This window comes from Coregonus lavaretus (assembly GCF_964263955.1).
Source record: "Coregonus lavaretus genome assembly, chromosome: 1".
Classification (NCBI taxonomy): Eukaryota; Metazoa; Chordata; class Actinopteri; order Salmoniformes; family Salmonidae; genus Coregonus; species Coregonus lavaretus.
The window spans coordinates 51,517,380-51,535,598 of record NC_139988.1 but is presented as its reverse complement, the minus strand read 5'-3'; the positions used below and the strand labels follow the sequence as shown (position 1 = coordinate 51,535,598).

At 43.8% G+C, this 18,219-nt stretch overlaps 1 protein-coding gene across 5 annotated transcripts in view; it reads left to right on the top strand.

Annotated features, from left to right (window-relative positions):
- LOC311109672 (KH domain-containing RNA-binding protein QKI) overlaps nt 1–18,219 on the top strand; it is a gene marked incomplete at both ends in the record, with an annotated part of 77,633 nt that overhangs the window by 14,049 nt on the left and 45,365 nt on the right. For all 5 annotated transcript variants that reach the window (XM_084152633.1, XM_084152632.1, XM_084152630.1 and 2 more), the window contains one exon: nt 6,496–6,638. In XM_084152633.1, the coding sequence (XP_084008759.1) occupies nt 6,496–6,638 (143 nt within the window). The remainder of the gene's footprint in view (nt 1–6,495; nt 6,639–18,219) is intronic.

The following is an 18,219-nucleotide window of genomic DNA, read 5'->3' as shown; positions in this document are numbered from 1 at the left end:
TGCAGATATATGCAGCAGATTTTGTTCAATTGGAGGGTAAATGAATCTGTGTGTATTGACTCGGAGCAGGGATACTCAGCTTACATCTCTCTCTCTCTGTGATGTGGTTGTGTTGAAGGAGTCAGGCGCAGGAGGGTAAATCACAGAAAAACAGGCTTTAATCCGCAAAATACAGGTTTATGCAGAACTGCGTCAAACACACTCCAGGGCACAAAACAGGTGCACTGGAAAATACAAGGCACACGGGAAAATACTCCCGTCGAACAAAATACACGAGCTCCACCGAGCTTCACTAACCTTCACAATAAACAATCACCCACAAGGACAAGGGGGCAGAAGGAACACTTATACACAGACTAATTAGGGGATTAGAACCAGGTGTGTGTGATAACGAGACAAGACAATTGTGATGATGATTGGGGTGGCAGTGGTTAGTACTCCGGTGACAACGAACGCCGAAGCCTGCCCGAACAAGGAGGGGAGGCAGCCTCGGCCGAAGTCGTGACTCTCTCTCTCTCTCTCTCTCTCTCTCTCTCTCTCTCTCTCTCTCTCTCTCTCTCTCTCTCTCTCTCTCTCTCTCTCTCTCTCTCTCTCTCTCTCTCTCTCTCTCTCTCTCTCTCTCTCTCCTTCTCTCAGGATCACTTGGATGTGCATCACAAATGTCATCAGATCCTTGTCAGATTGGCACTGTTCCTTAATAGAGAAATGTCATGTTACCTTCTTGCACTAAATGTATACTTGTATGAGTCACTGTGTGTGTGTGTGTGTCTGTGTGGGGGGGGGGGGTCACAAGTGGGCTGAGCTAAAGCATGTGTGTCCACATAGGCAGGTGGCAGCGTTGTGTTCTCAGTACTGCAGTAAGAGTAGCCCTTCAGGCCAGAGCAGGAAATTGATTGAATTCAGAGGGGTTTAAAAAGCTGACAAATCACCCAAAAAAACAGGTTTAAAACGCTGTAATAACGCTGTCCATAAATCACCAGTGACAGTTTAATCATCCTCAGGACTGTGGCCTAGTGTGACCACTGGACAATACTCAGGAATTGGCCAAAAGAAAACACAACCAAACATACACACACAATTCATTCACACCGATTTATGTCTCATAAATCAAGACATTCCTAGCATCAATAAAGATCTGCTCAGGGTCAAATATTAATCTGACAATTTAATTTAATTACCCAGCATGCTTTTATAAGATCACATCGTTTCCCTGAAATCATCCATTAAATTAACTTATATATTTTATCCCTACATTTCCCCTTCCACTTGCATTAGCTGGGGTTGACTTCTTATACGGCCCAGAGCTCTATTTCATCTGAGAGCTTGAAACAGCAGTGCTGTTGACGACTCAGAGTAAAAACCGAAATGTGTGGGAGGGAGAAAATAAAAGCTGAAAGGGAGTCAATGTATCACCTTTCTGCATGTTTCGGCCCTTATCCCACCACATATCTCATGTGTTTTAAAGGCAGTAGTGGCATGGGAGAAAAACATGATTGTTATTTATGTACATAACAGACGAGGCCTATTCAGTGTGACATTTCACATGTAGGACTAAGCTATGTGTATAACTACGCTTGATGGTTTACTAAGATAATTTGGTTTGGAATCCGACCAGGCTCCGTCCCAAGGCCCCTTGGATTTGAAATTCTTTGCAATGCTCTAAAGTTGGTTTCCTTTCCCTCTTTAACACATTTCTCGACAATACCCCTAACACCACAACACATCTAAATGAGCTTTCTTTCTTTTATGTATCTAGCTGTTACTGTTACTCCCACACATTACAGTGACTTGTTGTGTATGACATCTGCCAAAATGAAGCTGCAGTGCTACTGTAGATAATTGCAACAATACCAACAGCAGCCATTCCATGAGCATTCATGGGAACTGAAATACAGATTATTCCTAGTCAATACCACTTGCTTGAGCCAGTGCTTTGTCTGAAGTGGTGTAGAGTAGAGAAGAGTTTCAGTGTTGTACATTTGTGTACATTTTAGCCATTAACAGACACTCTTATCCCTTATCCAGAGTGATAAGATTTACTCCTCTGGCTCCTATTGAAGGAAGTTTTCTCTGAGGGCTGTTTTCTCCCACAGTGCTAGCTTTACCGTCCCACAGTCAAAAATCACCTTCCATTACAATAGACTAGTAAAGCCATCCACCAGCTGCAACCTCACTCTGCCATCACACTGGGCTCCCCGACATACTGGATCAATGTGATGATGATGGGCCTCTGTACAATGACCATCCTCCCACACTGGTCAAGGCTGAGGTTAATGGAGGAGGCATTTGTACCTCTGTGTGTGTGTAGGTGTGTGGGTGGGTGCGTGAGGGTGTGTGGGTGCGTGCGTATGTGGGTGTGTGTGCGTATGTGGGTGTGTGTTTGTGTGTGTGTGGGGGGGGGTGTGTGGGTGTGTGTGGGTGCGTGGGTGCTTGTGTGTGTGTGTGTGTGGGTGTGTGGGGGTGTGTGGGTGCTTGTGTGTGGGTGTGTGTGTGTGTTTGTGTGTGTGCGACTCCAGGAGTCCTCCTCCATATCAAAACATAGGTCCTCTGTTCCAACGTGTGTGAATGTCACATTGGTGTGTGTTTGTGGGTCTCGGTGGACCCTCCCTGCATGTGAAGAAACCAATAAGTAATGGATGTTGAGGGCGTATCAGTGTATCTATGTGAAGAAAGCATGGCAATATGGCAGGCAGTGTAATTACATCTCTCCCTCCTCCTTGGTTTGCCCCTGAGAATTGCATCAGAGGATTAATCTGTAATAGAATTAGCCCATTTGTGCCGCGGGACGGGGATATTTAATGTATTTTATGCAACAAACAGAGTTGGTCGTTTTAATGATCCTTTCCATCTTATTATAACACTCTCTCTCTCACTCTCTATTGCTGTCACTCTTTCTCGATCTTTCTCCATATCTCTCTCACTCTTTCGCTCTCTCTCTTTCACTCTCTCTCACTATCTCATTATATCTCCATCTCTTTTCTCTCTCCCTGTTTATCTCTCTTTCTCTCTACTTATCTTTTTTCCTTCTCTCTCTCATTCCTCCACTCTCCCTCTCTCCTTTTTCTCCTCAGGGAAAATATCAGTTGGTTTAAGAAATTGAGAGTTATTACCCCTTCATTAAATGACAGAATAGATCTAAAGTAATTTACTGTGATTATCTGTCCTCCATCTCCCTGCTTCTCCTCTGCAGTGCACACAGACCAGGTGAATGACATATCGTTTCCACAGTTTGTTCAGATGTGGCTCTTTTTCTCCTTTGCTTTTTCACAATCTCTCTCTTTCTCCCTCTTTTTAATTTAATATTTCTCAGTTTCTCTCTCTCCCTCTGTCTGCCTGTCTGTCTGTCTGTCTGTCTCTTTCTCCCCTCCCTGCTCCGCTCTCTCCTCTCTGTCAGCAGGACTACTGTATAGACTTTCTGCCATCTTTTTTTCTGCCACCGAGAGGTCTGAAACGAGGCCCACAGGCCCAGCAGTTAGACTTGTTTATTGAGGTCACGCCAGAGGTTACATGAATCCCCAGTCTGAGCTGTCTATTGTGTGTTTCGGTATTGCTCTGTAGCCTTCAAGTAAGCTTCTTAAATTGCTGTATATGTCATTTTCTATGCCTTCAGCTGTTGTTGGCATGCCATAGACACCCAATTCCTTAAACATGTGTGTGTGTGTGTGTGTGTGTGTGTGTGTGTGTGTGTGTGTGTGTGTGTGTGTGTGTGTGTGTGTGTGTGTGTGTGTGTGTGTGTGTGTGTGTGTGTGTGTGTGTGTGTGTATTGTTGGATGAACTGATGTGGTGGATTGAAGTTATCTTTTCCAAGCATATGAGTGTATGCTTGGAAAATATGTCAATGTGTGCCTGTCTGTGTGAGATTGCATACATATATTTATTTTCGGTAATAGGGGTCCAATTGGCAGGCTTGATAGTTGACAGCTTTGATGACTTGGTATGCATTGTTTCGTTGTTGTTTTCATACTTTTCTTGAACGTTTCCACACTCATTGTAGATGGATGATGGTGCAAAGAAATACTCAATAATTACTTCAGAATCAAAGTCATTTCATACTATTTAGAGACGAAAGCCACCCAGTGATGTTTCATTCATACATGCATTTGAAACCTGTTTGTGGCCAGCTGTCTTCCTGCAACAGTATATTCTTTCAAGCAGACTATCACAGATGTGTTGCTTATGCATGAATGCCCATGGTGTTCTCCTCATAATGTGCTTTAGTCTGTGACCAGAGTTGTGGAGGTGAGAGCAGGTGTGGTAAGATCTTATGTCTGTAGATCAGTTGGAGATACAGTAGGGAGAACAAGTATTTGATACACTGCCGATTTTGCAGGTTTTCCTATTTACAAAGCATGTAGAGGTCTGTAATTTTTATCATAGGTACACTTCAACTGTGAGAGACGGAATCTAAAACAGAAATCCAGAAAATCACATTGTATGATTTTTAAGTAATTAATTTGCATTTTATTGCATGACATAAGTATTTGATACATCAGAAAAGCAGAACTTAATATTTGGTACCGAAACCTTTGTTTGCAATTACAGAGATCATACGTTTCCTGTAGGTCTTGACCAGGTTTGCACACACTGCAGCAGGGATTTTGGCCCACTCCTCCATACAGACCTTCTCCAGATCCTTCAGGTTTCGGGGCTGTCGCTGGGCAATACAGACTTTCAGCTCCCTCCAAAGATTTTCTATTGGGTTCAGGTCTGGAGACTGGCTAGGCCACTCCAGGACCTTGAGATGCTTCTTTCGGAGCCACTACTTAGTTGCCCTGGCTGTGTGTTTCGGGTCGTTGTCAAGCTGGAAGACCCAGCCACGACCCATCTTCAATGCTCTTACTGAGGGAAGGAGGTTGTTGGCCAAGATCTCGCGATACATGGCCCCATCCATCCTCCCCTCAATACGGTGCAGTCGTCCTGTCCCCTTTGCAGAAAAGCATCCCAAAGAATGATGTTTCCACCTCCATGCTTCACGGTTGGGATGGTGTTCTTGGGGTTGTACTCATCCTTCTTCTTCCTCCAAACACGGCGAGTGGAGTTTAGACTAAAAAGCTCTATTTTTGTCTCATCAGACCACATGACCTTCTCCCATTCCTCCTCTGGATCATCCAGATGGTCATTAGCAAACTTCAGACGGGCCTGGACATGCGTTGGCTTGAGCAGGGGGATCTTGCGTGCGCTGCAGGATTTTAATCCATGACGGCGTAGTGTGTTACTAATGGTTTTCTTTGAGACTGTAGTCCCAGATCTCTTCAGGTCATTGACCAGGTCCTGCCGTGTACTCCTGAGTGGCGCAGTGGTCTAAGGCACTGCATCGCAGTGCTAACTGTGCCACTAGAGATCCTGGTTCGAATCCAGGCTCTGTCGCAGCCGGCCGCGACCGGGAGACTCATGGGCAGCGCACAATTGGCCCAGCATTGTCCAGGGTAGGGGAGGGAATGGCCGGCAGGGATATAGCTCAGTTGATAGAGCATGGCGTTTGCAACGCCAGGGTTGTGGGTTCGATTCCCACGGGGGCCAGTATAAAAAAAATATGTAATCACTAACTGTAAGTCGCTCTGGATAAGAGCATCTGCTAAATGACTAAAATGTAAATGTGTAGTTCTGGGCTGATCCCTCACCTTCCTCATGATCATTGATGCCCCACGAGGTGAGATCTTGCATGGAGCCCCAGACCGAGGGTGATTGACCGTCATCTTGAACTTCTTCAATTTTCTAATAATAGCGCCAACAGTTGTTGCCTTCTCACCAAGTTGCTTGGTTGTATGGTCCCGTCCTGTAGCCCATCCCAGCCTTGTGCAGGTCTACAATTGTATCCCTGATGTCCTTACACAGCTCTCTGGTCTTGGCCATTGTGGAGAGGTTGGAGTCTGTTTGATTGAGTGTGTGGACAGGTGTCTTTTATACAGGTAACGAGTTCAAACAGGTGCAGTTAATACAGGTAATGAGTGGAGAACAGGAGGGCTTCTTAAAGAAAAACTAACAGGTCTGTGAGAGCCGGAATTCTTACTGGTTGGTAGGTGATCAAATACTTATGTCATGCAATAAAATGCAAATTAATTACTTCAAAATCATACAATGTGATTTTCTGGATTTTTGTTTTAGATTCTGTCTCTCACAGTTGAAGTGTACCTATGATAAAAATTACAGACCTCTACATGCTTTGTAAGTAGGAAAACCTGCAAAATCGGCAGTGTATCAAATACTTGTTCTCCCCACTGTAGCTATAGAAGATAGCTATAAGAGGTGCTTTCCCTATACGTCTCATACGGATGTCCTAAAACGCTTGATTCTTCAACTACTGTATAGGGAATATATTTCCTTACTGCCCCAGATTCTGTAGTTGTATGGTCCCGTATTGATCCTTATTTGTTATGGTGTTACTGGTATCCTTACCAATCTGTCTTGCACTGTATTGTGGCTTCTGTGTGACTACAACTGTGTTGTTCTGACTATCATCTGACTGACGTGTTTGTTTCTCCTCCTGTCCTCCAGAGATCAGCCGGGTACGGAAGGACATGTACAACGACACGCTAAACGGTAGCACAGAGAAGCGGAGCAGTGAGCTCCCTGATGCAGTGGGCCCCATCGTGCAGCTCCAGGAGAAACTCTTTGTGCCTGTAAAAGAGTACCCCGATGTGAGTACAATCTTTTGTCGGATTACACACACACATACGGAGATACTCACACACATGGGTCATCTCCCCACTGCTGCTAGCAGGGAAATACACATACACGCACCTGAAGGACCACCACAAATCTACGATGAAAAATGTATGTTTGCGTCAAGGCACTTTCCTAGATTAATATGAATAATATAATTGTGGGTAAACTGGGGGCAGCTGCATTCAGTATCAGCCTTATTGGATTAGTCTTAGTAATCTACTTTCCTCTGCATTAGAGGATGGGCCAATGTCCCAGTTATTGATTAGGTTAGGAGTTATGGGTGCAGTGGGATTCTGACTGGGCACCATGTAAACCTGGGGGATGGCTACTGTTATTGGACTGATCGTCCATATGTGAAGAATAGTCTCAGCTAGACTCTATTTATTGACATGGGCTTGAATAATGGCACTCAATTATTTATCTTAATATGAACCATACCAGCACTACATTGTTGAAAGATACCAGTATGGTACAACAGTTTATATGAAACCATAAACTTGCGAAAGTTGCGATCTGTTTCAATACTTAATATATTATTTCTGAACTGCTGTGCTGTTTCTTTACCTCAGTATTGTTAGTCATTGTTGTATAAGTAGAAATTAAGAAACGAAAGAAATGCATCAGGTAGTGGGCTCCCGAGTGGCGCAGCTGTCTAAGGCACTGCATCTCTGTCACTACAGACCCTGGTTCGATTCCAGGCTATATCACAATCCGGCCGTGATTGGGAGTCCCATAGGGCGGCGCACAATTGGCCCAGCGTTGTCCAGGTTTGGCCAGGGTAGGCCGTCATTGTAAATAAGAATTTGTTCTTAACTGACTTGCCTAGTTAAATAAAGGTTAAATAAAAAAATTGGTGGAAGATTGCGTCATCTACATAAGTCTTCACATTGAACTTACCTCAACTGTTTGTGTGTGTATGTTCTGACTCACACCTGAAACTATCTGCCTAGTAGTTAACAAGTCTTTCAAGCAACCGCCCTCAGATCCTGCTCGCCTAAACCAGGGGGAGCGAGCCAAGCTCCGAGCTGATTGATCCCAATTAACTTGTTTCTCTGAGTGGCTGACTCTTGCGTGGGCAGCATTAATGGAGGTGAGTCATTGGAGGTTTAAACACACCGCTCCAGTCCGCATTAGTCTATTGTATTTCTGCTGAGGTTTTAAGGCTTTTAAAGGTTGTTTATGCCACCATATTTCACCTGGGGGAAAACAGTAGTGGTTGAGTCAGTGTACACAGACAGCCCTGATACAGACCGCCTCCTATTGACCACCCAAAAACTGGTTGAATCAACAATGTTTCCACGTCATTTCAACCAAAGAATTCAATGTGATGACGTTGAATCAATGTGGAAAATGGATTGGATTTGTAAAAAGTCATAAACGTAAGGAAATATCATCTGTTTTTTAGCTAACGTTTAACCTAAATCCAATGATATGGTGAATTTTTTTGTTTTGTTTTTCACGATGAATTCACGTTAGTTGACAACTCAACCAAATTTTAATCAAAACTAGACGTTGAACTGACGTCTGTGCCAAGTGGATTTTGTACAGAACTGCCTCTTTTTGTTGTTGTTATGAATTTGTAATAGATTGTGAATATGGATATTGTGGTAAATATAGTTGATATATGAATTGATTTAGGTTTGGTGACATTCCTTTAGGAATTTAGGGGCACTGTTTTAAAGGAGTTGAGTGGCTATAGGTGGGGTGAGATAATGTGTCTCTGCAGTCTGTCGGCCTGTATTGGATGTAGGTGGTGTGAGAAAATGTTGTAGGTCTCTTGAGTCTCTCTCTCTCTTTGCCAGTCAGTGTGTCTTGGCCTGCTCTTCTAGTCTCCGGTAAAGGACAGCAGCAGCAGAGTGAGTGTCAATACTGTCCTTGCTGCTCTGAAGGACCGGGAGGATCATTATTACTGATGATGGGTTCATTAGGAACACCTAGAGATTAAATGAGAGGGCTTCAAATAGCCGCCAGCTGAGAGTGCTGGAGCCTGGAGCCCTCTGTGTGTGTGTGTGTGTGTGTGTGTGTGTGTGTGTGTGTGTGTGTGTGTGTGTGTGTGTGTGCGTGCGTGCGTTTGCGTACCTATGTGTGTGTGTGTGGTTTTGTGTGTGTACGTTTGCACACCTACAGTATGTGTGTGTGTGGTTTTGCGTACATGCTTATCATTACTGATAATTATAATTACTGACAATAAGTGTTGATAGTGTTCGTGACCTAGTTGAGAGGTGTGAGGAAAGCTTCTTTATTTTAACTCAGAATAAAGAATACGGGGTTATAACATTCTATCATTTGGAGAGTAGTGTTATGGTTGAGGACCAGCACCTCTTTGCTAATTGCAGAGGACCCCCATGTAGGAAATCATTAACTTCAAACTATCAGCTCTAAAAGCGTCTGTTAATGGCTCTTCATGGAGCTGCTTCTGAAGCACTCCAATTCTAGCACCGGGTGGCGTGGGAGGAGGGAGGGATGGTGTGTGCGTAAATGTAGGTGGAAGGGGGGGAGTTTACTGTGGGATGCCCATTACCTCCACCTGGAGGGTAATGGTTAAGGGCAGGCATGGGGTGCTACCCTGGAGAGGGAGGAGGGGTAGAGGGAGTAATGGTGGGGTTTAAGGAGGGAGGGAGTGGAAGTGTCACAATCAAGGATAGGGTGGGAGAGTTGTTGGGAGGTTGGAGAGGTGTTGATATTTGTATTTGTATTTGTATTTATTATGGATCCCCATTAGCTGCTGCCAAATATATTTTATATTTGAGATTCTTCAAAGTAGCCACCCTTTGCCTTGATGACAGCTTTCCACACTCTTGGCATTCTCTCAACCAGATTCACCTGGAATGCTTTTCCAACAGTCTTGAAGGAGTTCCCACATATGCTGAGCACTTGTTGGCTGCTTTTCTTTCACTCTGCAGTCCAACTCATCCCAAACCATCTCAATTGGGTTGAGGTCAGGTGATTGTGGAGGCCAGGTCATCTGATGCAGCACTCCATCACTCTCATTCTTGGTCAAATAGCCTGGAGGTGTGTTGGGTCATTGTACTGTTGAAAAACCGATGATAGTCCCACTAAAACGCAAACCAGATGGGATGGAATATTGCTGCAGAATGCTGTGGTAGCCATGCTGGTTAAGTGTGCCTTGAATTCTAAATAAATCACAGACAGTGTCACCAGAAAAATACCCCCACACCATCACACCTCCTCCTCCGTGTTTCACGGTGGGAACCACACATGCGGAGATCATCAGTTCACCTACTCTGCGTCTCACAAAGACATGGCTATTGGAACCAGAAATCTCAAATTTGGACTCATCAGACCAAAGGACAGATTTCCACCGGTCTATTGTCCATTGCTTGTGTTTCTTGGCCCAAGCAAGTCTCTTCTTATTATTGGTGTCCTTTAGTAGTAGTTTATTTGCAGCAATTCGACCATGAAGGCCTGATTCACGCAGTCTCCTCTGAACAGTTGATGTTGAGATGTGTCTGTTACTTGAACTCTGTGAAGCATTTACTTGGGCTGCAATTTCTGAGGCTGGTAACTGTAATGAACTTATCCTCTGCAGCAGAGGTAACTCTGGGTCTTCCTTTCCTGTGGCGGTCCTCATGAGAACCAGTTTCATCATAGCGCTTGATGGTTTTTGTGACTGCACTTTAAGAAACGTTCAAAGTTCCTGACGTTTTCCGGATTGACTGACCTTCATGTCTTAAAGTAATGATGGACTGTCATTTCTCTTTGCTTATTTGAGCTGTTCTTGCCATAATATGGACTTGGTCTTTTACCAAATAGGGCTATCTTCTGTATACCAACCCTACCTTGTCACAACACAACTGATTAGCTCAAACACATTAAGAAGGAAAGAAATTTCAAAAATTAACTTTTAAGAAGGCACACCTGTTAATTGAAATGCATTCCAGGTGACTACCTCATGAAGCTGGTTGAGTGAATGCCAAGAGTGTGCAAAGCTGTCATCAAGGCAAAGGGTGGCTACTTTGAAAAATCTCAAATCTCAAATATATTTTGATTTGTTTAACACTTCTTTGGTTACTACTTGATTCCATATGTGTTATTTCGTAGTTTTGATGTCTTCACTATTATTCTACAATGTAGAAAATAGTAAAAATAAAGAAAAACCCTTGAATGAGTAGGTGTGTCTAAACTTTTGACTGGTACTGTACGTGTGAGTTGATGATGAATGTGTGTGTGAGATGAGTTGGGGGAATTGGGGCAGGGGAGTCGCGGCCTGGTCTGACTGATAAAGAGAGAAAACATTCTCTCATGTCCCACCCTCGTCTCTGGGACAGGAGAGCAGCGGCACGGAAATGAATTTTCCCCTTCAAACTCCTCGCAGCGCTGCTGCCACTGTCTTGGCAGCCCACACCCATTCCAATTTGCTGAACAATGTTATTAGGCAATGAAAGACAGGAATCCAGAAGAGCATTGCCTCACACTGAGTTTTTATTTTTGTCATTCATTTGGGTATTTCGGTGTGTGTGTGTTTGTATCTTTGTGCGTGTGTGTGTGTGTGAGCGTGCGCATGTGTGTGTGAGAAAGAGTGTGTGTGCGTGAGAAAGGAAGGGGGAATAGTGTGGTTAATGGATTCTAGTGGACTATAAATACATTTCAGGAGTTTGTGGGGACAAAGCTTTTAATTGTGCAAATACAACAGTGTGAGGTGGAGGGTGGAGGGACAGACAGTGGAAATGAGCTGTTGTCATCAATCATTTGGCTGCTGCTTGTCCTTTTCTGGGTCATGCTCATCCACAGCAGAGATGAGAGAGAGACCATCACTGATTATTAATCATTAGAAGCATGTGCGGCTGGATTCATTCTCCCTCAGTACTCTCATTTGGCCTTGGCCATCCTTCACAAACCTCAAGGAGGGAGGGAGAGCGGAAGGGAGAGAGGGAGAGAGAGAGGGAGGGATAGAGACAGGGAGGGAAGGAGAGAGAGTGGAGATAAGCAAGCGGGGAGGGAGAGGGGGGAGAAAAGTGCAAAAAAAAAGAAGTCTTGGAAGTCTGTGTGTGTGTGTATGTGTGCATATGCGCATGTGTCTCTGTATGTACTGTATGTCCCCTCTCTCTCCCTGTTTGAAGAAGAAGTACTTTAGCAGAGAGACAGCATCAGTGGATGTAATTATCCATCACTCCAGGTGTCATACTTTTAATTGTGTGACGTAGAGAGACCCAAACTGGACTGGGACTGTAGATTGACCAGCTGTTTTTCCATGTATTTCTCGTGTTTGTGTGGTTGGGTGGGGTGTGGGCGTGTGTTGGTGCATGTCCCTGCGTAGGTGTTTGTGTGTGTGTGTTTGTCCGCACACTTGTTTGTGTGTGAGAGAGAGACAGAGGGAGAGAGGGCAGGGAGGAATGACCTTGATTTTAAGAGGGCAGTCCTCCCTCCCATCCCTGCTGCGTGAGGTCCACTTGAGGTGCAGAGAAGATTGAGAAGTGAGTAAAGGGGTGAGAGAGGAGGAGAGGAGGGAGAGCTGTCTGTTATTAGGTGAGCTATGCGGTATAAATTAGCCCCCTCATTATTGTGATGATAATAAACGGAGCTAGACACAGGGGAGACGCAGGGGAGAGAGGAAGGTGCCAGCAACACAAGCATGGCTAATGAAGGTTCATTAGGGTTCATTAGGACATTAGGACCGCTAAGACAACACACAGCATCATCACCCAGGAGGGGATGAGGCTCACCTCATTCTGTCATCCACCGTGAACCGTTTAGAAATTACAGTACTTTGTGTACATAGTCCCCCCATTTTAGGGGACCAAAAGTATTTGGACAAATTCACTTATGTGTATTAAAGTAGTAAAAAGTGTATTATTTGGTCCCATATTCCTAGCACACACTACAAACTTGTTGGATGCATTTGTTTTGGTTGTGTTTCAGATTATTTTGTGCCCAATAGAAATGAATGGTAAATAATGTAGTGTAATTTTGGAATCACTTTTATTGTAAATAAGAAAATAATATGTTTCTTTACACTTCTACATTAATGTGGATGCTACCATGATTACGGATAATCATGAATGAATCGTGAATAATGATGAGGGAGAAAGTTAGAGGCACAAAGATCATACCCCCAAGACATGCTAACCTCTCACCATTACCAATAACAGGGGAGGTTAGCATTTTTTGGGGGGTATGATATTTATATCTCTGTAACTTTCTCATTGAATGTTTTCATATTTATCTGCAGATAATCGCCAAAAAGCAGTAGCCTACCAGTATGCAAATGAAGGAGCCAAAAGAACGTCTCTCTCACCGAGGCGATTCGGTTCCATTCACCTAAAATATCTGTTCAAAAAGAGCCGTTTGCCCATCACTAGGCTACACTGATGAGTCACTTTAAAGGGAAAGGGGGATACCTAGTCAGTTGTACAACTGAATGCATTCAACTGAAATGTGTTTTCCGCATTTAATAATAATATGCCATTTAGCAGACGCTTTTATCCAAAGCGACTTACAGTCATGTGTGCATACATTTTTACATATGGGTGGTCCCGGGGATCAAACCCACTACCCTGGCATTACAAGCACCATGCTATACCAATTGAGCTACAGAGTACCACTCTGAATCAGAGATGTGCAGGGGGCTGCCTAAATCGACATCCACGTCATCGGCGCCCGGGGAGCAGTTGTTGTTGGGGGTTAATTTGTCCTGATGCAATACCATGGATATATAACTACGTTGTATAATTTATGAATAGCAAAGGGATATAGGATATTGACTTTATTCAGTCAGTTCGACACCTTTTATACAGTAGCCAACACAAGCTGTTCGGTCGTCAATCAAAGAACAGTAAATAGCCTATGAAACATGCAAAATAAAATAATCATTAATAATTAAGTGGATTTCAACTCATCGTTACTACTTACATTACGTGGGATGTGTAAATTAACTCACAGGAGACGATGAAGAAGCATCATGCTCTCCCTCCATGGAAGAAATTTGACTGCAGCCAACCACAGCGCACAAAAATAACACAGGTACAGAGAGGCGGGACGGACAGCATTCTGACAAACCAGCAGTGTTTCCCTGTCATTGCTCGCTTTGTGACTGACAAGCGCCTGTCCTATCAAAAGATCACTAGAAGATGCATATTGTTCATTCTAGCGGGAGAAGGCTATAAGGACTTTTCTGACTAGCGAATTGAAACGTTTAAGTGAAAAGAAACCTAGTTAATTTATGAAGTGGAAAAAGTAGCTAATGGAAAATACTGTTTCATGTTCAAACACACTTAAAATATATGTGAATGTCCTTTGGTATGATAAGGTCAATAATCACACGCACATTCACACAAACTCACCTTCTCCTGAAAGAGCTATCTGGCCTTTCTTCCTGCACGCTCGCACTCTTGTCCTCTGTAATAATGAAAACAAAAGACATCCTGCAGAAGGGAATTAGAGCAGAGTGCTATTAGAAGTCATGCAGTAATTAATTTGCCTATTAAAGTGGCTAGCTCGTTTATCTTCATAAAATACTAAGATCAGTGTGAGTCTCTGCCGGTTGGTCCAGCATGCTCCCAGTATAAAATGGCCCTAATTACTTTCGGCTTTTATTGTAGTTGATGGAAAACACACTTAATCTCCACTGCCCAGATTGGATAAATAGGCCGATTTTAGTCCTTTAAAAGCAGATATTAGACATTCCATTAGCTTCAATGGATTTTCTTACTCTCCACTTCCTTCCCTCTCTCTCTCTTCCCTCTCTCTCTCTAGTTTAGGGGGAGCAGTGAGGAGTGGAGGTGAGGTGGGTTGTGTCGTTGCTGCAGGCCACTGACTCAATCTGTCTCTGTCCTGTTGGCCTCTCCGGCTGGCTGCTGCAGTTAGGCTGCTCTCCCTCTCTGATCAATACTATGGATGGGAGTTGGATCCACCATTTTACTACAATGATTTGAACCACTCCATCCACCCTGTCCAGTGTCCACCCGTCCACCCTAGAAATGTCGGAAATCGTGCTGTTGGGCCGAGATTGTGGGAGACTCACTTGCTTTATAAATACATGGACAGTGTGTGTTTGACCCCAGTGCACCTGCTGTGGGCCTTTGTTGGTTCTTTAAAAGGAAGATAATGCCCATTGTGATCCTGAGTGAGCTGCAGCTGCCATTTGGATCACTCAGCGCCTGACAGATAAGGTTAAACACAGGAAGATAGGGCTGGGACGATACCAGTATCGCAATATTCTTTCCTTGGCAAAACCCTGCTTTGTGTTAAATATTGCGACTCTGGATGACAACATAATGACGTTTGTTTCCTAAATTACGGCAGTTTTCCTAAAGAAGTTAAATTGTGTATTTTGTTTCCTTGCCACGATACTAACGAGTATCGCGATACTGGTATCGTCCCAGCCCTACTGGAAGAGGGGTAGGGGTACACCCTCCACAAAGACTATTCCTGTCTGAAGCACACTAACCCTACCAATGCTGATAACCTCCACGCAAATCCCTTCTCTCACATTGCCAGTCACTCGCCCAGATTTTGCCTGACAAGATGGGAGATGGGATTCTAATTCCGCACTTTTTATTCTCCTCCTCTTAAAACACATGCAGACGCAAGGACACACACACACACAGACACACACACACTACTGTCCTCTCAAAACACACACAGACAGACACACACACTACTGTCCTCTCAAAACACAAACAGCCTCACGTTCCCCGATTCCTCACCTCAGTCCTACTCGGAGGCATTCATCACTACCAAATGCATCAAAGTACTGTACTTGGCGTGATGGGTTAGGAGACTTGGAACTCAATGCTGGGCAGAGGAGGATAGGAGAGAGGGATGCTCCTAAAGGTGGGATATCAGAATGCAGGTGACAGAGGCAAACCGGAGGGGGTTGAGTAGTGTTGCTTCGAGTCCCCTTTCACCTTCATGCTGTCACTTGCACTCTGTTGCACCGGGTTGTGTCACATGAATAAGTCAGATGCTCTTTCATGACCCATTTTACGGAGGAGCGAATGTTTGACTATGATAATGCATTTTAACTTTTCATGCTTTGGCATACTAGAAGGGCTCAGATATCTGAACGGAAGGCTCAAATATTTTGTTCAAACGTGGTAGGTAGGGAAATGGCATTTACAGTACATGATCTTCATCATCATCATCATCATGACAGCCAAGGTCTAAGAGACAGAGCCTGCTACTATCCTGAATCTCCTGGCAGCTGCCCTGAGAGTGTCTTCTGAATTGTAGGCTGAAAGTGATGATTGTTCCATGGCTGATGGCTCTGTATTGCACCGAACACTACAGTATGGTACAGAGAGACCTGCGTCAGAGAGTGGAGATAGCTACTGGCTATTTGATTTCCCTTCCCTGTGAATTTGAGCTGAGCTGTACTTATGAAAATGAGGAAGTCTTGTGGTTTCTATGATTGTTCAGGCCCAAATGGCACCTTGGAACATATTTTATCCAGGAGACAAGAAAGCATGATTGACTAGAGTCACACCTCTGACTGAGCTTTCAAGCACCATTATGAAAACCTGTATACTTCTGTGATGCCCAATCAAAGTGAGATTGTAAAGTGAAGTCAAGGAAATTATCTTAAATGGCAGGTATTAATGATTATGCAGAATGCTGGCTCTATGTAGTGACCTGTATCCCTATGCTTAGATATGGTCTTTGTTGTTTCTTCTCATTGGGTAGTGGTGTGTGTATTGTGTATAGAGGCATAGTACATGGCAAAGCGGCAGAATGTGCCCTTTTCAACCATGCCAGGTGCAAACTCCTTACTTTGGCAGCTGACAAACGGCTAAAACAACTGGGCTTTCAGTGAGGGCAGAAACGCATAGAAAGACAGCATGCGGTCTCTTTATTCTGTCCATCTCCCACCAGCTCCACTCAGTCCATGTGTTTACATCTCTGTTAGTGAGCATTTCTCTTTTGCCAAGATAATCCATCCTCCTGACAGGTGTGGCATATCAAGAAGCTGATTAAACAGCATGATCTTTACACAGGTGCAGCCACAAATGTCTCAAGTTTTGAGGGAGCGTGCAATTGGCATGCTGACTGCAGGAATGTCCACAAGAGCTGTTGCCAGATAATTGAATTTTCATTTCTCTACCATAAGCCACCTCCAACGTCGTTTTAGAGAATTTGCCAGTATGTCCAACCGGCCTCACAACTGCAGACCAGGTGTATGGAGTCGTGTGGGCGAGCGGTTTGCTGATGTTGTTAACAGAGTGCCCCATGGTGGCGGTGGGGTTATGGTATGGGCAGGTTTAAACTAGGGACAACAAACATAATTCCATTTTATCGATGGCAATTTGAATGCACAGAGATACTGTGACGAGATCCTGAGGCCCATTGTCGTGCCATTCATCTGCCGCCATCACCTCATGTTTCAGCATGACAATTCCCGGCCCCATGTCGCAAGGATCTGTACACAATTCCTGGAAGCTGAAAATGTCCCAGTTCTTCCATGGCCTGCATACTCACCTGACATGTCACCCATTGAGCATGTTTGGGATGCTCTGGATCGACGTGTATGACAGCGTGTTCCAGTTCCTGCCAGTATCCAGCAACTTCGCACTGCCAAGAGGAGGAGTGGGACTACATTCCACAGGCCACAATCAACATCCTGATCAACTCTATGCGAAGGTGTCACGCTGCATGAGGCAAATGGTGGTCACACCAGATACTGACTGCTTTTCTGATACACGCCCCTTGCTTTTTTTAACGTATCTGTGACCAACATTTGCATATCTGTGTTCCCAGTCATGTGAAATCCATAGATTAGGGACTAATGAATTTATTTAAATTGACTGATTTCCTTATATGAACTGTAACTCGGTCAAATCTTTGAAATCTTTGCATGTTGCGTTTATATTTTTGTTCAGTATATCTTCCAGCCCCCAGACCTCATTTGAATGGATTGTCGATACTTCAGGCTCAATTATTTGTGTTGCATAGCACTTTGATAGCCATAAAGGAGGGAGTAACCATAGTAGTCCATATGTTTCCCACAGCTCTTCGTAACTTACATCCTGTAGTGTCAAGTCGACTCTGATTCAAAACACTATCAAAGTGAATGTACAGATGTAGGATCTTAATTTGATCACCCTGTTGCAGGAGAACTTTCCTGCAATGCAGGAAATGTAAACCTTTTAGTTTATTTGAGGTTTAAAAAAGGCTACTGAAGTTTGTATTTTCCACTTTTTAAATTCCATCTAGATTTTCCCTTACGAAAAATTTATCAACCCATACAAAAATCTCCATTAATTATAATCCAAATCAAATCTAATTTTATTTGTCACATGCGCTGAATACAACAGGTGTAGACCTGTTTTTTTTACCGTTAAGTGCTTACCTTTCTCAACAATGCAGAGTTAAAAAGTATAAAATGTGCTAATAAAAATAGAAAAGAGTAACACAATAAATAACAATAACGAGTCTATATACAAGGAGTACCAGTACTGAGTCCACATAATAATTCGCATTTCCTGATGCTGCAGGATTATTTTCCTGCTGTAGCAAACTGGCTCAAATTAAGATCCTACATCTGTATTGACATGAAGTGATCAATGGAGATAATGGTGAATGCCAATCTATAAAACC